General features: G+C 37.8%; 1 protein-coding gene across 2 annotated transcripts in view; it reads left to right on the top strand.

The window, feature by feature from the left end:
- The window catches only part of AIDA (axin interactor, dorsalization associated), a 49,098-nt gene that overhangs the window by 13,702 nt on the left and 10,239 nt on the right, over positions 1-25,157 (top strand). For both annotated transcript variants that reach the window (XM_069545414.1, XM_069545413.1), the window contains exons 3-6: positions 2,668-2,721; positions 3,132-3,186; positions 9,038-9,101; positions 9,345-9,451. In XM_069545414.1, the coding sequence (XP_069401515.1) occupies positions 2,668-2,721; positions 3,132-3,186; positions 9,038-9,101; positions 9,345-9,451 (280 nt within the window). The remainder of the gene's footprint in view (positions 1-2,667; positions 2,722-3,131; positions 3,187-9,037; positions 9,102-9,344; positions 9,452-25,157) is intronic.

Raw genomic sequence — 25,157 nt, 5'->3', positions numbered from 1 at the left:
GTTGCTTAACCTCTCTTCGGTTTTCACATCTTATAGATGTGAAATGGTTGTATCTCATGCATAGGATTGTAGTCAGGATTCAATGAATTAATGTGGGTAAATCAACTAGGAGAATCTGACACTTCGTAAGTGCTCAATAGGTTTTAGCCATTACTAACTATATTAAAGTCATTTGCTAGTTTTGTCAGATTTGAGTGGTTCATATGAACACCACTGATTTAGTGATATTAGATTTTATATAAAAAAGATTGTTGCTGACTCCCCTACAACAGCTCTTTCAGAGGGTAAATAAATCTGTATCTTGAATCCTTTTACAGCAATTATATTAAATATAATATTTAAATATAAAATTTCAGAATAAAATTTGACATTTTCTAAACTCACATTAACATTAAAGGAAATTTTAAAGATTGTGGAAACAGTTAAATATTGTTACTAGTTCCTTGGCCAAGAGTCATATCTTTTGAGTAGTAGTTTATTTACTTTTGAAAATTGTTTTACTGATATGTACTTGATTTACAGTGTTGTGTTAGCTTCTGGTGCACAGCTGAGTGATTCGGTTATACATATATATACATGTTCTTTTTTGTTTTCTTTTCCATTATGGTTTATTGTATGATAGTGAATACAGTTCCTTGTGCTATACAGTAGGGCTTTATTGTTTATTATAGTACTTTCTGTCTGCTAATCCATGCTCCTAATTTATCGCTTCCCCTTTCCCTTTTGGTAACCATCAGTTTGTTTTCTTTGTCTGTGAGTCTGCTTCTGTTTTATAAATAAGTTCATTTCTGTCATATTTTAGATTCCACATGCAAGTGATATCATATGGTATTTGCTTTTCTCTTCTGACTTACTTCACTTGGTATGATAATCTCTAGGTCTATCCATGTTGCTGCAAATGGCATTTCATTCTTTTTTATGGCTGAGTAGTATTCCTCTGTGTGTGTGTGTGTGTGTGTGTGTGTGTGTATGTATGTGTGTGTATTCTTTTTTTATCCATTCATTGTCAGTGGACATTTATTTACCTTACTTCATGTCTTGGCTATTATAAATAGTGCTGCTATGAACATTGAGGTGCATGTGTCTTTTCAAATTATAGTTTTCTCTAGATATGTGTTCAGGGGTGGGATTGCTGGATCATATGGCAACCCTATTTTTAGTTTTTTAAGGAACCTCTGTGCTGTTTTCCATAGTGGCTGCACCGATTTACATTCCCGCTTGCAGTATAAGAGGGTTCCCTTTTCTCCGTACCCTCTCTAGCATTTGTTATTTGTAGACGTAGTGTTTTATTTTGTGAATTGCTATCCCAGCTATATAATGGCTGTATGATAATCGCCTAGCACTCACTAGCCTGAGTGCCAGATACCAGGACAATACTTGTTACTCCTCTTTGCTCCTCATTTATCTCCTAAAGAAAATTGGCATAAGAGGAAACCACCAAATCTAATTGACTGAACTTTTGCAGGTCATCAGTATGTGTAGAAAAATATCACTTTTCCCCAGAATATTGTATTGTGAAGGCATTGCACAGAAAGTTAAGAAATATCTTTTTTTAGAAAGATTTCAAAGTCTTGCTTGTCATATTTAGCTGCCTGCTCTTGTGCATATTTGTGTTTTGGGTCTCCTCCTTTTCAATTCAACCCTAATCATTCATGTTCTTTTTCTGACTGCTGATTACCTGGACAGTTGAAATAGCCTGATCTAATCTTTAGTCTTTGCCCTTCTCTCCTTTACTCTAGGGACACTGTTACCACAACAGTTTTCTTAAAGGGCAAATCTGACAGTCATTCTTCTGTCCAAAAACTATCTGTGTAATTTATTGCTAAGGTAATAACAGATTCATTCCTCAGCTAGTCATAGAAGGTCCCCTTCATAATAACCCCTCCCTCTGCAATCCACACACATTTCACATTTCAAACCTATTTCCCTATTTTCAGTTTGGGACTTTAGACAACTGAACTATGACGTTTTTCCAAGTTCTTTAGTTTTAGAAATCCTCCCAGTCACTGGGGCTTGATCCCTAATTTTGATTCCTGTCCTATTTCTTCAGGGCATAGTAGCATTTACTTTGCTGACACCTGTAAACCAAGTTCCTCTGTTTTATGTTACAGTGATTTTGTATGTGTTTTATATGTTTAATAGAAACATGAGCTTATTAAAGGCAAGGACTATGCCCTGTCATTTATATCTATTTGATAACTCAGATCTGACTATAAAGTTTGCCACCATTTATCACAAGTATTGATTTTGCTTAGCATTGCTGATATATTTAATTGAACAAGTTAAGATTGGACTTCAGTCAAAATTAAATTATACCATTGTGCTAACTTTCAGATATTTTTGATTTTAAGTCTTTTAGTTAATATCAGACCTTATGGAGAAGAAGAGAAGGCAAAGCTTGGAGAGATGTTTGAAGTCCTTTTCATTGCCCTTTAAATCATATAGAAAGCTATCATCAAAGCAAATGATTTAAAATTGGTTGTGGCACATTAGACCAACCAATGGTCTAATGGTCTCATCTCTAGTGTTTGCAAAATGCTAAAAAGAAATAAAATTTAACCTAACTTTTAAAATCATAAATCACTTATCAATAAAATATGAACTCGATTTTTGGCAACTAACGGTTATAATGTATTTGGTATTTATAACTTTTTCTTTTTCCTGCAGAAAACCATAGGCAAAATTGCAACATGCTTGGAATTACGAAGTGCAGCTTTACAGGTAAATAGATTCCCTCCCTCTCAACTTCTTAATATAAGGAAAAGGAATTAGTATGAACTATTGATAAAATGTTAGGCATTCATGTCAAAAGCATTATAGTCTCAAAAGGATTTTTTAACAATAAGAATTCATGAATTAAACTCCTATTAAAAGATCTATTAGTTCATGTTATATAAACTGTAAAAATAAAAGATATGGCTTCAATTTTTTTCTTCAATATCTTTAGTCAGAATGTTCCCAAAAAACAAAAACTAATTTGGAATTAAAAAAAATTTTTTTAACCTTGAAAGCAAGAGATGGAGTCTTTTATTTTGGCTACTTTTTGAATATTTTGTTAGCCATAATAAAAGGCATCGGGTGCAGTGAAGTCTTTGTATTAAAAATATGTAATTTGCATATTTTAAATTCAGTCCACACAGTCCCAGGAAGAATTTAAACTGGAAGATCTGAAGAAGCTAGAACCAAGTAAGCTTTATTTCATATTTTTTATTGATACTGCTTTAGAAAAATGTTTACACTATTATGGATATTAAGATTATTTAGCAGAGATGCTAGTTTGAGTCTTTTCTGTTACTATCTAATCCTATGTAATTTTTCGTGCTTTTGTAATTCCTGTAGTATTTTTAGTAATTATTGTCTGGTTCACCTTGTGTGCTCAGTCATGTCTGACTCTTTGCAACCCCATGGACTGTAACCTACCAGACTCCCCTGTCCATGGAGTTTTCCACACAAGAATACTGGAGTGGGTTGCCATTTCCTATTCCAAGGTATCTTCCCAAACAAGGGATCAAAACTGTATCTCCTGCATTGGCAGGCGGATTCATTACCACTGCTACCTAGGAAGCCCTCTCACCTTCATTACAGAATGAAAAATTATTTGACTCTATGTTGTACCTCACCTATCTGTTTTAGCCTTTGTTTTATTCAGTGTAATAAGACTACTATTTACTAAAGTAATAATAAAATTACTTTAGTAAACATTTACAGTAGATTCTACTGAGAAGTATAAAGTTATAGTCATTGATGCCTATTTATACTGAATGTCAGTGAAAACTGCAGTCCAGCCAGCTGTTTAAACTGCTTTATAAAATATTTCTTTATTGTCCTCATTTTCCTTCCTAAACGTTTCTTTTTTATTTTTAAGTAAACAATTCCTTCAAATATTTTGGTGGTTAGGATGTGCTAGATGAAGCTTTTTTGCTGGTTCAAATGAATGTTCTCTTAGAGGAAATGTTTGAAATATAGGCAAGGGCACAAGTATTAAATATCACCACAGTCAATTTTAGGACATTTTTTATCACCCCGTAAAGAAACCCTGTATCCATTAGCATTCACTCATTCCTCTCTGGCTTCCCCTGATTCCCAGCCCGAGGCAACCACTAATCTACTTTTTGTCTCTATAAATTTGCCTGTTCTGAACGTTTCACATAAATGTGATCATAGAATAATTGGTCTCTTCTAAGTGCCTACATATAAGATTATTTTAAGAAAAACACATTTGTGCTCACTCAGGCATGTCCGATTCTTGTAACCTCCATGGACTGTAGCCCGTCAGGCTCCTCTGTCCATGGAATTTTTTAGGCAAGAATACTGGAGTTGGTTGCCATTACCTCCTCCAGTGAATCTTCCCAACCCAGGCATCGAACCCACATCTCTTGTGTCTCCTGCATTGGCAGGTGGGTTCTTTTAAAAAAAGATTTCAGCTGCATTGAGGATACCTGAGTTATATTATATTTCTGAAGAAAATTAGAAATGTTCAATTTTAAATGATAAGAATAATTAGGATTTGGGATCCTCATTTAGTAACTATTTTCCATCTCTTTTCAGTTTGTTTCCAAATAAAACTTAAGAATATGTAGGTTCACTGTAAAGACTGTAAACACTTAAAATCAGATGTTTATTATCTCCTTCCATGGACACACTCAATTTTTCTTTCTGTTACCTCATAGACTCTCTTGTTGGTAATAATGATCACCATTTTTCAGAGTAGCAGGAATGTGCCAAACACTCAGATAAATAGACTAAACCACATTTTACTGACACTTGCCCATGATTTTACAGCTTGTAAATGCTCAAACTGGGTTGTGTTTGAAGTGATCTCAAAGCCTACATTCCTACCCTTACGCTCTGTTATTAATACTTGTAATTGTGCAATGTTGACATCAGTCCTTGGTATCATGATTCTTCAGGTCAGACTCCTGAGAGATTATTGACCCATGTATTTGTAGAAGATTGAGCTGAAATCTACATTTGTTTTCTGATTTGTTTGTGTATAAGATTTGGGGTGGGAATAGAGAGGAAAGAGTGTAATTTGGATTCGTTTTTAAATTATATTTTGATTTTATATAAAGTTTCTCATTTGGACTTCTCCCTTCCTGGTACTTTAGATGATTTTAATTTGCTTCTTGCCTCTTGAACTTAAATGTGTATGTTGTATCTCAGTAGGCTATGCCCTGTAATCAAGCTTGAATTTATAAAATCTAGGCGCTTGTTTTGAGTTAACTATTTTATCAGAATTAAACATTTTCAATAAATTGGTATTTGACTATATTTCAGATTAAGTGTTCTTAGTTAACCTGGCCTCTGCCTCTTCTAATAATGTAAGGAAGGGAAAATTAACAAATGAGTGTATCTTTCAACTTGTTGATCTTAGTTGGCTTATTTTGCTAATGTATTTTTCCTTCAAGATTTTTAAAATCTCTGTAATCCTATCTGAAATTCACACTGAAGCTAAGATCCTGAATGTAATAGTTAATTTAATTTTCTTATGTTAATCCTTAGTAATACACTACTTCTTACTCAAACATATCCCTTTATGACCACCCCATAAACTGTAAAATTCCCTTCCATTAATTAAACTTTCAAGGCCCCAGAGAAATCCCACCTTGCCCTGAAAGCTTTCTCTTCTCTCGTTAGCAGTAATTAGACTCTGTCTCATGTTCTTTATAGGAGCACTTTTTATAGCCACTGTCATAGTCTGCCCGGTACTATTCTCACTAATATTTATTTTTTTTCTCAAGAATATTGTGAATAACCTTTGTATTTTCCTCACAGAGCCTCATTCAGTGCTTTGCCTATAGTGTGAACTTGGCAAATTTTTTAACTGAATAGAGTTAAATGTCTACAGGGAATTGTTTCCCATAATTTAAAATAAACTTTCAGATGGGAAGCACTTGCTCATTTTTCCTACCACAAAAATGAAAATTAGCTACAAAGAAAAAAAAAAGAAATACATTTGGGGCGTGTGTGTGTGATTTTTAATGTCAGATTCAAGAGGGTGGCAGGCCATGCTCCATGAGAGTAGGCTAGGAGTGCTGAGTGCTCACCAGTAGAGGGTATACCATCAAGTCAGCATTCAGTGGGCCTGTGTGCATTATTCCTACTGAATGAACCAGTTAGTCCCCAATCGTGGTGGACTCCACATTCATGATCACCCCTTCCAGGAAATTATAAACTAGCTTCTCCTCTTCTCTACAACCTCCAAAAATATCAAGATTCATATTAGAAGAAAAATCCTATGTTAAGTTTATGTGGAATCTTATTTTAAAAGGACATTAGAATCGCTGTTATTCCCCAGTTGGTGAAAATGGAAAGCCATCCTGCAATTACAGAAAGCAAGAAAGGTGCTGTTATTTTTCTTTCAAAATTATTCATACAAGTTAAATATCTGATATACTCTATACTTGTAAATATAAAATAAAGAAGAAGCTATTATGCCAAAACAGACATTTCCTTTTCAAAACTTTGATACCTAAGGAAAGAAAATACTGTTTAATTCTTCTATTATAATACAAATTCAGGATATTCTTAGTAAGTAATGTGATTTTCAGCTATTTCATTGATGTTTTGTTTACATTTTAAGGGTTGACTTTTTCCTTTTCACTATTAAAATGTGGTCATTGCTGATATAAATATGCGTAATCTTGACACCCATTTCCCATTCTCAGCATCTAGAACAATACTGTGTGATTATTTGATATTTGAGTTGAATGAATAGTTTACTCACAATAACAGTCATGCACCAAGTTTAGAGGTGACATTCTTAAAATTTGAAAAATAGTCCTTCTTAGATCTAAAATAATAGGATTCTAGTCAGTCAAATAGGGAGAACTATGGACAGAATAAAATACCATATAATAATGTAGACTTTACTGTAAGTGTTCCTATGCAGTGTCATGTTATGTTATTTAATTTAATTCTCTCAACAATCTGTGAAGAAAGATAGACTATGATTTTGGAGCTGGGGAAGCTGAGATTCAGAGTTACATGAATAGTTACATGAATGCGCAAGTCATTAACATCATGGGAGGGCTAAGATCTGATTCAGATCTTTCGCCACCTGCCCTTTGCTTATCAGACTTCAGCTTTGTGGTCCTCTCCATTCCTTGAACAAACTCCTGCTGCAGAGCCTTTGTTGTTGCTCTGGCCTGTTCTCTTAATACGTGGAGAGCCCTTGCCCAAAGCTGCTTGTGGACATTTCTTCTCATCCAGGTCATGGCTCCAATGTCTTCTAATAATTCAGGTTTGAGCGGCGTACCCTGTTCACTTCAGCTGAAGTAATCCCTCTACTCCACTTACACAAGCATCCTCTGGGTCCTTCAGCCACAGTCTTAACATCACTGTGTTCATTTTGTGGCTTGTTATTGTCTGCTTCTCCCCTGGAGAAGGAACTGGCAACCCACTCCAGTATTCTTGCCTAGAGAATCCCCATGGACAGAGGAAGCTGGCAGGCTATAGTCCACGGGGTCACAGGAGTCGGACACAAGTTACCGACTAAACCACCACCATTGTCTGCTTTTCCTGGCTAGGGTCTAAGACCCGTTTGAAGGTGAGAACACTGTCTCTATCACTGCCATATCTTAGCACTTCTTGTTGAGAAGAAGAAAGAAAGAAGAAGGAGGGTAGGAGTTGGAAGGAGAGAGAAAATAAGAATGAGTGAAAATATAGACACAAGTCTCAGACTTCTCCGCCTGAAGGGCTTAGTAGGAGTGCATATATTAGAAGAAGTATGATAAACACATTTGACTCCTGTGGGAGTAAGGCATGTAATTGCAACCTGTACTCAGGGATTTCCTTTTTGAGGATGACAACATCCATACCTGTTTCAGCTCTAAACTGCAAGAGTCCAAAATTAGAATGAATAAGTTGAGTATAAACTCACAGAAACATTTTGGATTGTACAGTTAATGCCATTACCTTCATATAACTGCAGGTAGATACTGGCAATCCATAAGACCAGATGTGAAGCACCTCTCCAAATGTAGGTAGAATTGTAGAGCATCTCTTTTTAAGTTTCCTTGCCTGGATATAATCACTGACCGCAGCCATAATACAGGAGGTTGTAATACAAGAGATTGTTTGAAGACTTCTCTTGAGGATAAATCCCTCTTTGTGTTTGTGTGTGCATATATATGGAGAAGGAAATGGCAACCCACTCCAGTTTTCTTGCCTGGAGAATCCCATGAACAGAGAAGCCTGGCAGGCTACAGTATCCCTGGGGTCACAAAGAGTCAGACATGACTGAGCATGCATGAGCCTGTATGTAAGCATATATGTACATATATGTATGTATACATTACATACACATAATAAACTATGGTAAAGGTATATGAGAATTATAACCTCACTACTATAAACTTGAGCAGTTTTGTGGAGTTGAGGGGAAGACTAATCAAGACATAGAATAAGATAGGCTCATATCCCTCTCATTGGTCATCTTTGACACCAGTCTTTTAATTAAAGTACTCCAGGGAGGAGTTATTGTCTTTCTCAGGTGCCCCATGTCTCACCTTGGATTTTGTATAGAGAACTATTTTGGAGTTCATTTTCCATAAGCGCTCTTGAGACTCTGGAAGTTACCTTCCTTGGAGTTCTGACAGTACTCTGAAATTACTGGTGCTTGGAGTGTGGATATTTTCATTTTGCTAAAATATTCAATGGACAAGTGCATTGTGGCTTTGGTTGATAAGACTGGGAATTTTTAAAGTATTAACAGACACCCCAGTGGCTCAGCGGTAAAGAATCTGCCTGCGATGCAGGAGACACGGGTTCGATCCCTGGGTCTGGAAGATCCTCTGGAAGAAGAAATGGCAACCCACTTCAGTATTCTTGCTTGGGAAAACCCATGGACAGAGGAGCCTGGTGGGCTGTGGTCCATGAGGTCACAAAGAATCAGACATGAATGAGCGATTGAAGACACACACACACGTATACATACATATTAATAGGCATGATAAAATTGACTAAAATCAGTCACAATAAATTTTTTAATTCTGATTCATGACATAATTCATGTGTCTTTCTCTTTTTATTCTAGTCCTAAAGAATATTCTTACATATAATAAAGAATTCCCATTTGATGTTCAGCCTGTCCCTTTAAGGTAAAATAAATTAGCACTAGTATTTGTCTTCTTATTTTATCATCTTATTTTATACCTATTTTTCATATATTTCTGGATGTATCATATCAATGTTGGTATCATTGATATCATTAATCCAACATATTAGCATTTTATGACAGCATTTTTTATATCACATTTTACCTGGGAAATAAGTAGCTATTCGGCTTCTCTTGTATATTTGGTTTTGTAGCTCACTGTTTTTTTCTGTCCTTTTGCGTGTAGAAGAATTTTAGCACCTGGTGAAGAAGAAAATTTGGAATTTGAAGAAGATGAAGAAGAGGGTGGTGCTGGAGCAGGATCTCCTGATTCCTTTCCTGCCAGAGTTCCCGGTAAGTATCAGTTGTTGAAAATATCCATGGCTTAATTCACAGTCAAAGTTTTTGGAACTTAACTTTCGTGTTTGCTAATGGGAGTAAAACCTCTCCAGGGTGCATGTCCATTTTAGGCAAAACTTTATGGTCATGTTACGGGCAGTAACTTTTATAGGTATAGCCTGGAATTATTTTACTATCTGTGTTGGCATCCCAAAGGGCACCCTCAGGTTCCGAGTTCACTAGGGGGACTCACTCAGCATGTTGGTGTAACTCACAGCTGTGCTTTATCCCAGAAAAAGAATTACAGGCACAAAATCAGCCAAGGGAAAATGTATGTGAGCGAAGTCCAGAGGAAACCAGGTACAAGCCTCCAGGAGTCCTCTCCCAGTGGAGCCACACAGCTTGTACTTGATTCCTCTAGTGGCAAATTCTAATGACACACGTGAAGTGTCCCTTGAAGTGGGAAGCACATAAGAGACTCTATGCCCAGAGCCGTCACGTAGACACCTTCTGCCTAGCACTGACCAAAATTCCAGACTCCCAGAAGGAAAGCAGATAATTCAGCATAAACCATATTGTTTGTAAAAAGAAGGTAGGCACAGTGACCGTTCTTATCAGGGGCAGTAGCAACCCTCCCAATATCCAGACTCCCAGATGCTAGTCAGGGGCTGCCCTTGTAGTCAGGCCTTTCTACGAGTGACCGTCTCAGACCTGCTGTGTTGACTCTTTTTCGGTTCACTATCAAATTTGGTCATTAAAACTGGACCCAGGGAGAATGGCTACTGAGCAAATGCCTTTTTCTTCCAATCTGTTTTAAAGAAAGCAAATAGTGGTGAGGCTTTTTATTTACAGCTGATCTTCCCTGCCTGTCAGTAACCTAAGCAGGCACGCTGGATAAATTTCTTTCTGTTCTGTTCTTACACAGCACACAGTTTTCATTTCTGGTCAGTTAGTTCACTTTAGTGTAATATGCAGATATATTGTGATATATTTTAGAATAGACTTCAAAAGCTTTAAAATACAGCTAGATACAACTTCTGCGTTATCCTGATAACTTTCTTGGTAACAAAAGTACAGGCAGACCTTGGTAATACTACAGGTTTAGTTCCAGATGACAATAAAGTGAGTATTGCAAGAAAGTGAGTCACACGAATTTTTTGGTTTCCCAGTGCATGTAAAAGTTACATATACAGTAGTCTGTTAAGCGTGTGATAAGCATTATGTCTAAAAAAAATTTTTGTATTTCATTATATATATATTTTTATTGAAGTATAGTTGATTTACAGTGCTTCAAGTACACAGCAAGGTGATGCACGTATATTATTTTTCAGATTATTTTCCATTATAGGGTATTATAAGATATTGACTCTAGTTCCCTGTGCTATAAAAAAATACTTTATTGCTAAAAAATGCTAACCATCATCTGAGGCTTTAGCTAGTCATAATCTTGCTGTTAGAGGGTCTTGCGTTGATGGCTGCTGACATCAGGGTGCTGGTTGCTGAAGGTTGGAGCAGCTGTGACAACTTAAACTAAGACAGCAGTGAAGTTTGCCACCTAGATTGACTCTTCTTTCACAGTTTCTCTGTAGCATGCAGTGCTGTTTAATAGCATTTCACCCATCGTAGAACTTCTTTCAAAATCAGAGTTAATTCTCTAGTCTTGCCACTGTTTATCCACTAGCTCTGCATAACATTCTAAATTTTTTGTTGTCATTTTAATAGTCTTCATGGCATCCTTACCAGGAGTAGATTCCATCTTGAGAAAACATTTTCTTTGTTCATCTATACAAAGCAGTTCCTCATCTGTTAAAGTTTTGGGAAATTGGAACAATCCAGTCACATCTTCAGGGTCCGCATCTTATTCTAGTTCTCTTGTTATTTCCACTACATCTGCAATTAACAACAGTAACATCCGAGATCACAGGTCATCAGTCACTGTGAAAAATATAAAAGTAATGAAAAAGTATGAAATATTGCAAGAATTATCAAAATGTGACACCGAGCCAGGAGGTGAACAAATGCTGTTAGAAAAATGGCACCAGTAGACTTGCTTGAGACAGAAAAGAAAGAAAGTGTGCTCAGTCGTGTCTGACTCTTTGCGACCCCATGGACTGTAGCCTACCAGGCTCCTCTGTCCATGGGATTCTCCAGGCAGTAGTACTGGAGTGGATTGCCATTTCCTTCTCCAGGGGATCTTTCCGACCCAGGGATTGAACCCTGGTTTCCCACATTGTAGACAGATGCTTTACCGCCTGAGCCACCAGGGAAGCACAGGGTTGCTTGACACAGGGTTACCACAAATGTTCAGTTTGTAAAAAATACAATATCTGTGAAGTGCAATAAAGTAACATAAGAATAATAGTAATATTTCAGTGTTTATTATGCCCCTTGGGGTGGAGGCGTTATGGGGTATATAGGTTCAAACCAACAGACACTGGGCTTGAGTCTAATCTTAGAACATTACTAGTTGCACCTATTCTGTTTCTTTCTTTTTTTTAATTTCATTTTTATTATTTGTTTATTTGGCTGTGTAGGGTCGTAGTTGCAGCATGCAGGATCTTTAGCTGTGGCATGCAAACTCTTGGTTTTGCCATGTGAACTCTTGGTTGTGGCATATGGAGTCTAGTTCCCTGACCAGGGATCAAACCTGCCCCCCTACCCGACCCCGCACTGGGACAGAGGAGGCTTAAATACTAGCCCACCAGAGAAGTCCTGATGCACCTGTTCTTAAGCCAGTCTGAACTTCAGTGTCTCTTTCATTCATAAAATGAGTTGATAATCATGCCTACCTCAAAAGGTTCCTGTGAAGATTAAATAAGGTACTGCCTATGAAGCTTTTAGCCCAGTCCCTGTCATATGCTGAATATTAGTGAGGTGGTTATTTTCATCATCATCACCTTTCAATGGAGGTAACAATACTGCAGTATAGGATTACTGGGAAAATGACTGTCGATGGTAGCTATTATTGTTAATAATGTGTCTTTCAGTATATAAGGGCATTATTCCTAATATACCTTACTTTATGAAGAGAGATGTATTTTTCTTGCTTTTGTTATATGTAGAAAATGTCAAAATTGCTGAGATTGTGAGAGAAATTTTCTTGCTGTTTTACTTAACTAAACAGTTGTAATTCTGTTTTCAACCCATGTATTGTAATTGCTAAAGCTTCCACTACTATAAATTTCTATCTGATTTGGTTGTCCACATATTTGTTATACAGACAGATCAAGATTTTTATGGGTTTCAGATTGCTGAGTTGAAAGAAACTTTTACCATAAATTAAATCCATTTGCTATGTAAGATTAAACCTAAACTTAATAGATTTCTGTATTTTGATAATAGTATTGTGATAATTCATTTTAAAGGTAGAGAAAGCTTGCTGAATCCTTCTAGTCTCTGAATTTCTTTTTCAAAAAAGTACATGTAGTTTAATTAACTGTATTTAGTTTGGGATCATTATTGTTCTGGTCCTATGTGTTAGTGTCAGTTGCCCAGTAGTGTCCGACTCCTTGTGACCCCATGGCTTGTAGCCTCTGTCCATGGAATTCTCCAAGCAGGAATACTGGAGTGGGTAACAATTCCCTTCTCCAGGGGATCTTCCTGACCCAGGGATTGAACCTGGGTCTCCCACATTGCAGGCAGCTTTTGTATCATCTGAGCCATAAGTGTCATTAAAAAATAACTTTTAAAATAATATTCATTGACGTAGCAAGGTGGCATTTAACTTTTTACTTAACTGGAAAGCAGGAAACATTTTCCTTTCCCTGTTACACTGAGAGAATCCAAGATTTCAGTGATGCTCGGGCTGTGTCTGCATTTTGGTGGCAAGATGGTTCTAGAAATTGTTGTGATTTTTCTCTTTTTATTTATTATCTTTGTTTGTATATAATTCATTGAATTATAAGTTTCTTGTGATTTGTTTAAAAAGTCGAGTCTATGAGATTCTATTTATATATACAGAATTCACCCTTTTTAGTGTGCAATTTATGCTTGTTGATAAATGTATACAGTTGTGTTAACCAACACTGCTGTGAGGCTAAAGAGGAATAAGGAATGGTATGTAGATTTGTGACCCAGAATAGTTTTTTCTCATTTCAAATGGAAAGTGACTTTTTAACCAACCTTTGATTGGGGTAGGTGGGGAGTAGGGGGTAGGTATTATCTTTCTTTTTAATATTAATCTCTTTCCTTTTCAAAAATTTAAAAATTCATATGGAAAACATAAATTTTTGTTAAATAATTGGCTTGAGCCAAAATAGGGTTTAATTTTTCTAAAGGTAGGCTTCAGTTCAATCACTCAGTTATGTCCAACTCTTTGTGACCCCATGGATGGCAGCACGCCAGGCTTCCCTGTCCATCACCAACTCCCAGAGCTTGCTCAAGCTCACGTCCATCGAGTCGGTGATGCCATCCAACTCTTTCATCCTCTGTCATCCCCTTCTCCTCCCGCCTTCAATCTTTCCCAGCATCAGGGTCTTTTCCAATGATTTAATTCTTCACATCAGGTGGCCAGAGTATTGGAATTTCAGCTTCAGCTTCAGCATCAGTCCTTCCAGTGAATATTCAGGACTGATTTCCTTTAGGTTTGAAAGATAGGCTTGGTAGATTTTGAATCAAGGATGTAAATGTACAACCTGTTTTATTGGCCTGAAAATTTACCAGTATGAATATAAAGCTATTAAAATCATAAACCCAAGAGATATGAATAGACGAAGACAAAATTTTCAAGATTTAAAAAAAAAAAACACTTTCTTACTGAATGACATGATTAAACTCAAATATAGGCTTAGTTTCAAAATTTTCACAAATGTGTTAGTTCTTTTAGCTCTTAGACTTAATCATACATAAAACATGTTTATTTTTGAAGCTGAAAATAATGAAATTTACCTCTTCAATGTGAAACCTGTGCATGGTTTTTGCTGTACAAATACTCAGTTCTGAGATGAACTCGAGAGAAGCAAACATGGATTTCATTTTTAGCTGAAATGAGGTTTTTCTTGCTCACACATATAAGAAGTTGCAGATTGCAGCAAAGTGTTCATTGCTTTCTTGTGAATATCAGGGCATCCTTCTTTCATAGAAATCCAGAGTGTGCCTCGGGGCACAGTGGTGAATATCATCTTAAGAGTATGGTTAGGTCAGAGCTCTCTAAGTTCTTTTTCTTCTCCCAGAGTCTCAAGTTCTCAAATTGGAGAGAAGAATCAGAGAAAATGTTCCTCACTCAGGCATTTATTTGTTTATGTGTCTCTTCAGTCGTATCCAACTCTATGCAGCCCCGTGGGCTGTAGCCTGCCAGGCTCCTCTGTCCATGGGATTCTCCAGGCAAGAATACTGGAGAGGGTTGCCCTGCGCCCCTCCAGGGGGGTCTTCCAGACCCAAAGATTGAACCCATGTCTCTTCTGTCTCCTGTATTGTCAGGTGGGTTCTTTACCACCAGCACCACCTGAGACGCCCTTACGTGTATATAAAGCAAAAGAAAATACTCTTTGATTTTGTTCTCTGGTTCTCCAGGCTAGTTTTTAGTAAGACTTGAGACTTACTGATATTAATATTTTTTCTCACTTTCAAGCTTAAGCAGGTTGGGAAACATTTCAAGATTTCCTTTTACAGCTTTTTTTTTTTCTTTTAAATGCAAGAATCCTGTCACTTGAAACTAAAGGGTTTTCTTTAGAGTTTTGCAGAGACTAAGTCATATGAGATGTCTGTTAAGTAGATTACATTTTGCAGTCCTCATCTTCAAAGCACCCAGCAACATCTAGCTTACTCTTTCTTAAAAGTACTCTCCAGTTCAGCCTTTTGACTCAGACACCTGTGAGGAACTCTTCCTTGCTTCCTGTAGGGAATGATGGATTGCCCTTTTTAAACTAGCATTTCTAACATGAAGCACATGCCCACTGGCTCCTTCCAGACTCTGTAGATGTGTGTTTATTACATAATTTTTTTTCCAAAATTAGGTATAGTGACAGTTGATACACTCTTAATGTATGTGAGCAACTTCAGGCAGGTATGATTTTAATTTACTATTTAAATGATAATGGCCATTAAGGATTTTTTCCCCCAGAATTTTAAAGCAGTTTTAAAAATGAACAGACATCTTATGATTTTTCAAACTCTTTTCTTTTTTTTTGGTAAATTATTTATTTATTTTTGGCTGTGCATGGTGGGCTGTTCTCTAGTTCTGGAGAGTGAGGGCTACTCTCTAGTTGCCATGTACAGGCTTCTTATTTCAGTGGCTTCTCTTGTGGTTGAGCACAGACTCTGGCACCTGGGTTGAGTAGTTGTAGCTCCTGGGCTCTAGAGCACAGGCTCAGTAGCTGTGGTGTGGGGCTTAGTTGCTCCACAGCATGTGGGATCTTCATGGATCAGGGACTGAACCTGTATCCCCTGCATTGGCAGGCGAATTCCTATCCATTGAGCCAACAGGGGAAACCCTTTTCCTTGGAAGCTTAAAGGAACCTATGTTCCTCAACTGCTAAACGATAAATTACTAGCTAAAAGAAATTGTGTATGTATTTTAATATTTTACCACAATTTCTACCTCTAACCTAAATTTAGCATTTCAAAAACAAATAAGTGGCCTCTCCATAACTTTTTAGATCTATATCCAATATCAGTTGTAAAGATTATCTGTAGCCAGAATTTGAAGACACATTTAATGTGTTACCTATCTGCCAAATATTGTGGCCTGTTTGATCAGTATTGTTACCTTAAATTGTGTTTAAGATTATCCTCAAATAACTAAATCATTTTTTCTTAAAAGAAAAAATGCTACTTAAATGCAAAATATTATTATATATGTCCTTTTAAAATTACACTTTAGCAGCATGAAGAAATGTGCACTTAAAAAACTGGATGACAGAGAATCTGTCAGTAGTACTAGATATGTGAGTTTAGTTACAAGTCTGATAAATCTAAAGCAAAGAAAACAGATTAAATGTGTTATCACATAAATATATGATATTGCTCAGTCTACATTTTGAACACTTCACTGAACTCTGCTCTAAGAGTGGATAAAAATTTAATCTACTTTTTGCTAGTGGTATATAATTTCCAGATCACCAAGGCAAAATAAGGACCAGTTCACCTCTCACTGTAGACCAATGCCTGTGGGAACATCTGTACAATAAGACATAAAATGTCAAGCAAGTAAGATGAACTCAATAAGCACATTGAAATCACCATGTTTTTCAAAAGATGTAATACTCAGTAATTTTCTAAAAAGGCATTGCCTCTTTAGCATTCTTGTCTAGGTGATGATGTACTACTTTTTTGGAGCAAAGACCATCATGCCATTTTCTGTTTTAGGCCAGAAGGGAAAATCATATGAGGACAGGATCTTAGGGAGTTTCACTGACTTCAGTTTCCTTGTAACCTTTGTTTTCTTCTGTGGAGTTAACCACACAGACTCCTGGTCCCTGGGCAGGCAGTCTATTCCTAGTCTGGTTCTCCATAATCTTTCTTGTCCAGAGTGTCTTGGCCCCTCACAGAGAACCACTCCATGTGAGGAGCTCCTTCTCATGCCAGAATCTGCTGTGTTATCGTTTTCCCTTGAGATAGAGCAGTTGTAGGTGTGGAATGAGGGGCCATAGCTGCTGCGCCACTTCTCCTGGTGCCAACTGCAGGCGGGAAACGTTACCCATTGCTGGACACTGCACCAGTAGTCTGGGGATTCGATGCCTGGCGCACTGCCACAGCCCCACCCCTGTACAGAGGCTATAATACAGTTAGCCAAGAGCTATTAGATCAGACATTTTCACCCATTTTTTGTTTGTTTAATTCTGGGTACAATTTGTCTTTGTTTAATAAACTTGGCGATTATTGTGATACAGTGGCACCCCACTCCAGTACTCTTGCCTGGAAAATCCCATGGACGGAGGAGCCTAATAGGCTGCAGTGCATGGGGCCACTAAGAGTCAGGTACGACTAAGGGACTTCACTTTCACTTTTCACTTTCATGCATTGGAGAAGGAAATGGCAACCCATTCCAGTATTCTTGTCTAGAGAATCCCAGCGACAGGAGAGCCTGATGGGCTGCTGTCTGTGGGGTCGCACAGAGTTGGATGCTACTGAAGTGGCTTAGCAGCAGCAGCAGCAGCAGCCACAACTACTTTACATTTCATCTACAGCAGTTTTGACAGCAGCATCTCTCTGGGAAGAAAGCCGTGAGCTGTGACACGTCAGGATGTTCTCCTACAGGAGCGGGGGCCAACTGTTGATGGACACCTCAGAAAAGTTCTTCAGAGACAGATGAAGACTAGACATTGAATCCATTTGACCTTGACTTGTCTGGGGTCTTTGTAGCAGTTTTCTTGACTTTCACCACCTTTTATAGAACTCACAAATGCTACATGATGTTGATTGACTAAACCTGGAGACTCAATAGAGACGTTTATCACAAAACCTTCAGGATCACGTGAAATGTCATCAGTGTCAGCTTATTATTCTGAATCTTGGGCTTCACAGGTGGTACTAGTGGTAAAGAATCCGCTTGCCAACTCAGGAGACATAAGAGATGTGAGTTTGATCCCTGGGTCAGAAAGATCCCCTGGAGGAGGGCATGGCAACCCACTTCAGTATTCTTGCCTGGAGAATCCCACGGACAGAGGAGCCTGGCAGTCTACAGTCCATTGGGTCGCAAAGAGTCGGACATGGCTTAGTGACTAAACCACCACCCTAGCTGCATTCATAGATTATTTTCCACAGTTGAGGCACAATGGAATAGGACAGCTTGGAATACCAGTCCATATACAGACTACTGATAAATAGCTTTCATCACCAAGATGGACTTTGGGGCTCTAGTGCAATAAAATGACCCTAGAGCTTATGATTCACGCTTGTTACCTAACCAGAATTATCTGTAGGCTTCAGCTTGGATCCTGTTCTTCTAACTCATAGCTCTTCTTCAGAAGCCACACTGGATCAAATAATTCCCTCTACTTTTCTTTGAAAGCAGTAGGACATGTTTGCTGCAGGTGGAGGTTGGGGTCAATCAGAAGACACTGACATCATCAGGCTGCCTTCCTCCTTGCAGAGTGGAGTTTACCAGCGGCCAAAGGCTGCCCCTTTCTCGCATAAAGAGCTAAAAATGGACCTAGCTGAAGGAACATGATCTTACTGCCCACCACCACATGAGGCTCAGAGACCTGGAATAAAGTTGCTATACAGATGGCCCAGTCTCCGACCATCTCCGTGAACCTATGTTGCTAAGCGCACGAAGTTTAGATGGTGCTTACCGTTGATCACTGTCTTTTATGGAGCTGCCAAGCCACACCACCAGCACGTCCCTAGCATTCTCCAGAATCCTGGTTGAGAAATCCTGCTTTGGACAGTTAGCTGTAGCACACAGAGTTTTCTGTATTGAAAAGTGTGAGGTGGAAGTAATGGCCCCCAAAAGATGTGCATATCCTAATCCTAAGAGCCTGTAAACATGTACGTGGCAAAGAGCTTACGTTAACAATCGTAAGGTAGAGACTATCCCACAGTACCTTTTAGGCTGTGCTGTGCTTAGTTGCTCCTGTCTGACTCTTTGCGACCCCATGGACTGTAGCCCTCAGGCTCCTCTGTCCATGGGGATTCTCCAGGCAAGAATACTGGAGTGGGTTGCCGTGCCCTCCTCTAGGGGGTCTTCCCAACCCAGGGATCAAACCCAGGTCTTCTGCATTGAAGGTGAATTCTTTACAATATGAACTACCAGGGAAACCCAAGAATACTGGAGTGGGTGCCCTATCCCTTCTCCAGGGTATCTTCCTGACCCAGGAGTTGAACCAAGGTCTCCTGCATTGCAGGTGGATTCTTTACCTGCTGAGTACCAGGAAAGCGCCTCTTTTTTAGCCTTTATTGGCTTTATGGACAATTAAATTACAAAAATGGCAAATGAGACAAGGTGGTTAAAAACATGTACTCTAGAACCAGACTACTGTGTAATAAAGAACAGGTTACTTAACTTTTCTGGGTCTCAGTTTCACCTCTAAGTAAATGGGACTGACATTAACACCTATGTCATGGAGTTCTTATGTGGATTAAATTGGTTGATACATATAAGGAATTAGAACAGTGCCTGGTACATAGTAAGTGTTCTGTAAGTGTTGACTATTTGTTATATATGCAGCACTTCCACATAGAAGAACATTTGTTATTTTTGATCCTTGACCTAGAACTAAGAGCAAATTATTTAGTTCTGGTTGGAAAAGCTTAGTTTATACCAGATCATGTATGATCATTTCTTATCCTGATTATAGTCTTCGTTTTATGAGTGTAATTACTTGTTCTCATATTACGTTATATAGTTGACTATTTCAGTTTTACATTTAGAAATCTTTTAACATAGTGCTTTGATGTCTAATTATCATATGGTTTTACTTTTGGTACACAAACATGCTGCCTTTCTCATGTAACCCAGGAGCTGTAGCTGGTGTGGTATTATACTATTATTTTATCTTCTTTCATGCACATGTCATGTAAGACAGTGCATCTATCTATATATATATAATATATATATATTGTCTAGCCATTTGTCTACTAGAACATAATATAATCTTTAGAGCTGTGAAATTCAAAATTAATTTTAAAAAGATTTATATATTACTGATGCCACATAATTGAATAATGAACCATTATCCAGATTTGTCTTTCAAGTTGCTTAATATGCAGTCAATAAGACAAAGCTGACAGTACATAATTATGGTTAGAGATGTTGTTGTTGAGTTGCTTAGTCATGTCTGACTCTTTGTGACCCCATGAGTCAAAGGACCCTGCTGCCCTCTTATTCTCTTGCCTTCAGTCTTTCCCGGCATCAGGGTCTTTTCCAGTGAGTTGGCTCTTCACATCAGGTGGACAAAGTATTAGAGCTTCATCTTCATCATCAGTCCTTCCAATGAATACTCGGGGTTGATTTCCTTTAGGATTGACTGGTTTGATCTCCTTGCAGTCCAAGGGACTCTCAAGAGTCTTCTTGAGCACTGTAATTAAAAAGCATTGATTCTTCAGCACTCAGCCTTCTTTATGACCCAACTCCCATATCTACATGACTACTGGGAAAACCATAGCTTTGACTATACAGACCTTTGTCAGCCAAGTGACATCTCTGCTTTTTAGTACACTCTCTAGGTTTGTCATAGCTTTTCTTCCAAGGAGCAAGCGCCTTTTAATTTCATGGCTACAGTCACCATCCACAGTGATTTTGGAGCCCAAGAAAATAAAGTCTGTCACTGTTTCCATTGTTGCCCCATCTATTTGTCATGAAGTGATGGGACTGCTTGCCATGATCTTTGTTTTTTGAATGTTGATTTTTAAGCCAGCTTTTTCACTCTCCTCTTTCACTTTCATCAAGAGACTCCTCAGTTCCTTTTCACTTTCTGACATAATGGTGGTGTTAGCTGCATATCTGAGGTTATTGATATTTCTCCCAGCAATCTTCATTCCACCTTGTGTTTCATCTAGCCTAGCATTTTGCATGATGTACTTTGCATATAAGTTAAATAAGCAGGATGACAATATACAGCAGCCTTGTCACACTCCTTTCCCAATTCTGAACCAGACAGCTGTTCCATGTCTGGTTCTAAATGTTGCTTCTTGACCCACATACAGGTTTCTCAGGAGACAGGTAAGGTGATCTGGGTATCCCATCTCTTTAAGAATTTTTTCTTAAAAATTATGGATGAACAAAAAAGGCTAAGGGATATCAGCACAGGTAATCTAGCTGGAACTGAGACTCAGAGTGTGTAGTAGTTAGTGATACAGGGAGAGAGCATCTTGGAAACTATCATGAAATAGCTTGAATAGTTACCTTTCTATATCATTTGTAATCTTCAATTATCAACTTGCAGATAGTCTTTAATAAGGTATAAAGAGGGTAATGGGCTTGCAAAAGAGTTGGACATGACTTAGCGACTAAACAACAACAAAGAGGGTAAAACTCAGTCTTCATGTGATGGAGTGTTTTCACCCTACCTTGAATTATAGAATAATTAAGCTGAATAAATTAATTATCTTTCAACTTGAAATCACTGCCTTTGTATTACATTGTTAGAAATATATTTTCTAGTTAGATTTTAATGTGGTCTGAGGCAGAAGTTTGCTGGTAACAAGGAAAGAAACGTCATCCCATTGACTCACTTCAACTAAAAGAGCTAGATGATTATAGATTATGAAACTAATTCATCCAAAGGTAAAACTAGTTTTAATGTTCAGTTAGGAAAAACATGGTGACTGCAGCCATAAAATTAAAAGACACTTGCTCCTTGGAAGAAAATCTGTGACAAACCTAGACAGCATATTCAAAAGCAGAGACATTACTTTGCCAACAAAGGTCCGTATAGTCAAAGCTATGGTTTTTCCCCTAGTCATGTATGGATGTGAGAGTTGGACCATAAAGAAAGCTGAGTGTGGAAGAATTGATGGTTTTGAACTGTGGTGTTGGAGAAGACTCTTGAGAGTCCCTTGGACTGCAAGGAGATCAAACCAGTCCATCCTAGAGGAACTCACTCCTGAATATTCAATTGGAAGGACTGAAGCTGCGGCTCCAATACTTTGGCCACCTGATGCGAAGAATTGACTTATTAGAAAAGACCGTGATGCTGGGAAAGATTGAAGGCAGGATGAGAAGGGGACGACAGAGGATGAGGTGGTTGGATGGCATCACCAACTTGATGGACGTGAGTTTGAACAAGCTCTGGGAGTTGGTGATGGCATGCTGCAGTCTATAGGGTCTCAAAGTGTCAGACACAACTGAACTGAACTGGGAGAAACATAGTTCTCAATAGAACTTGTAGTTCTGTTAGTTCTCATAGTTAGTAGTTCTCAAAGAAAGAAAATCTATCATTGACTTTGGATATTGGATAAGAAACCACTTTTGACTGTCAAAAAAGAAAAAAAAAAGCCATAATCAAAGTGAAAAAGACAAGGGCCTACCATCCTTAATATAGAAGTAAAATTTTTGAGTTGCCTCAACAAAGACCACAGGCATATTAAAAGTTTGAGCAAAAAACATGACCAGACAGTACACACACACATACAGACATACAGAGATGTACCAGTAGCTCTTAAACATGTGAAGAGATACTCTAGAACTACTTTAATTGAGGCTGACAGATTCTCATCCACTGATGGTGGAAGTACAAAATAATACAGTCCCTTTGAAGGGGAGTTCAGGATTAATTAACAGTAACAACAGAAATATACATTTATTCTCAGGTCCAGCAATCTCACTTCAGGAATTTATTCTCAAGATATACCTCTAGTAATATGAAGAAAACATTTGCATATATACCAGGTTGTTTATTTCTGTATAATCTATAATAATAAAGTACTAGAACCAACTAACTGCCATATGTAGGTTGGCTGAGTAACACTATAGTATACTATAGGTAATAGTTAGGAAAATCTCCATGAACTGATGATTTTTCAGAATATATTGTTATATAAGTAAAGTATATCAAGGCAATTCACATTGGCAGAATAAGGAGGAATATCTCATAATTTTCTGAATAAATCTCTTCTTGGACTTCCCTGGTGGCTCAGTGGTAGAGAATCTGCCTGCCAGTACAGGAGAGATGGGTTCAGTCCATGGCCCAGGAGGATCCCACATGCCCATGCGTCACAATATTGAGCCTGTTCTCTAGAGCCTGGGAACCACAACTGCTGAAGCCCACGTACTCTAGAGCCTGTGCTCCAGAACAAGAGAAGCCACCACAGTGAGAAGCCCTCGCGCCACAACTAGAGAGCAGCCTGCACAGCAGTGAAGACCCAGCACAGCCAAAACTAAAAATACTAATAAATAAAAATTATTTTAAAAATTCCTCTAAGTCTCTCGATTTTTAAAAATTCTAGCAGGCTAAAAACAGAACACTTTGCTGGATGCTTTGAGCCAAAATCATACTTTAGCATTCGTTTTTAGATCAAGAACAAAATGTGTCCAGTATATCCTCTTTCCGTCAACATTCCAGAAGTCTTAACCAATGCACTAGGACCAAAAACAGAAATAAAGATAAAAATTATTTGTAGGTTTTATGAATATGTATGTAGAACATGCAAAAGCACCTTTTGCATAGATAAATCAATAGAAATAATAACAGAGTTTATCAGAGAAATAATAACAGAGTTTATCAGAGAAATAATAACAGAGTCCCTGGATATAAAATCTGTACATAAGAACAGATTCTGTATGCTTATTGTGATCATTTTGCAATATACAAATATTAAATCATTACATTGTATACCTGAAACTAATATATTGTATGTCAATCATAGCTTGATTTTTGAAAATTATGTACCAAAAAAAGGATTTTATCTCTATAGGCAAGCAACAGTTGTTTAGAAAATGAGATATATTTTAAATTTATTTTTAATTGGAGGATAATTGCTTTACAGTAATGTGTTGGTTTCTGCCATACATTAACATGAATCTGTCATAGGTATACATACATCTCTTCCCTCTTGAACCTCCTCCCATCTTTCACCCCATCCCAACCTTCTAGGTTGTCACAGAGCACAGGAGTTGAGCTCTGCATCATATAGCAAATTTCCACTGGCTGTTTTATATCTGGTAATGTACATGTTTCCCTGCTACTCTCTCCATTCGCCCCGCCCTCTCCTTCCCCCACCGTGTCCGTAAGTCTGTTCTCTACGTCTGTGTCTCCAGTAGAGAAAGAGGAGTGGCTCAGTCGTGTCCGAATCTTTGCAACCCCATGGACTGTAGCCCACCAGCCTCCTCGGTTCATGGGATTTTCCAGGCGTGACTGGAGTGGGTTGCCATTTCCTTCTCCAGTGGATTTTCCTTACCCAGGGATCGAACCCGGGTCTCCCGCATCATAGGCAAACGCTTTACCCTCCAAGCTACCAGGGAAGCTCCTACATTGCTGCCCTCCAAATAGCTTCATCAGTACCATCTTTCTAGATTCCATATTTATGCATTAATAAACAGTATTCATTTTTCTTTCTGACTGACTTCACTCTGTAATAGGCCCTAGGTTCATCCACCTCATTACAACTGACTCAAATGCATCCTTTTTATAGCTGAGTAATATTCTTTTGTATGTATGCACCACAACTTCTTTATCCATTTATCTGTCAGTGGACATCTAGATTGCTTCCATGTCCTAGCTGTTGTAAACAGTGCTGCAATGAACCCTGGGGTACATGTGTCTCTTTCAGTTGTGATTTTCTTAGGATATATGCCCAGTGGTGGGATAGTTGGGTCATATAATAGCTCTATTTCTGGTTTTTTAAGGAATCTCCATACTGTTCTGTACAGTGGCTGTATCAGTTTACATTCCCACCAACAGTGCTAGAGGTTTCCCTTTCCTCCACACCCTCTCTAGCATTTATTGTTTATAAATAAGAAAATGAAATATTTTGACATTTATAATAATATCAGAAAATAACATAGTTTAATAAATCAACAAGAGAAGTATAAAACCCATATGAAGAAAACAGTTAAAGTTTACTGAGAGAAATTAAGTCTTAAATCAATGGAGAGATATATTCCAGTTCATGGGTTGGAAGAAGCAATTTGTAAAGATGTGACTATTTCTAAAATTGAGCTGAACTTCACCACAGTCCTAACAGTGTTTTTGTTGTTTGCTTTTTTTTTTTTTAAAGAAGTTGACAGCTCTTGTTATAATTTACATGGACATGCAAAGGGCTGAAAGTAGTTAAGACTTGAAGAATAATGTCAAGGCGGGAGAATTTGACTTACTAAATGTTGAGACTTTTGTAAAATTAT

The sequence above is a fragment of the Ovis canadensis genome, chromosome 12 (assembly GCF_042477335.2).
Source record: "Ovis canadensis isolate MfBH-ARS-UI-01 breed Bighorn chromosome 12, ARS-UI_OviCan_v2, whole genome shotgun sequence".
NCBI classification, from domain to species: domain Eukaryota; kingdom Metazoa; phylum Chordata; class Mammalia; order Artiodactyla; family Bovidae; genus Ovis; species Ovis canadensis.
The sequence above is the reverse complement of the archived record's forward strand: the minus strand, read 5'-3'. Positions and strand labels throughout refer to the sequence as shown.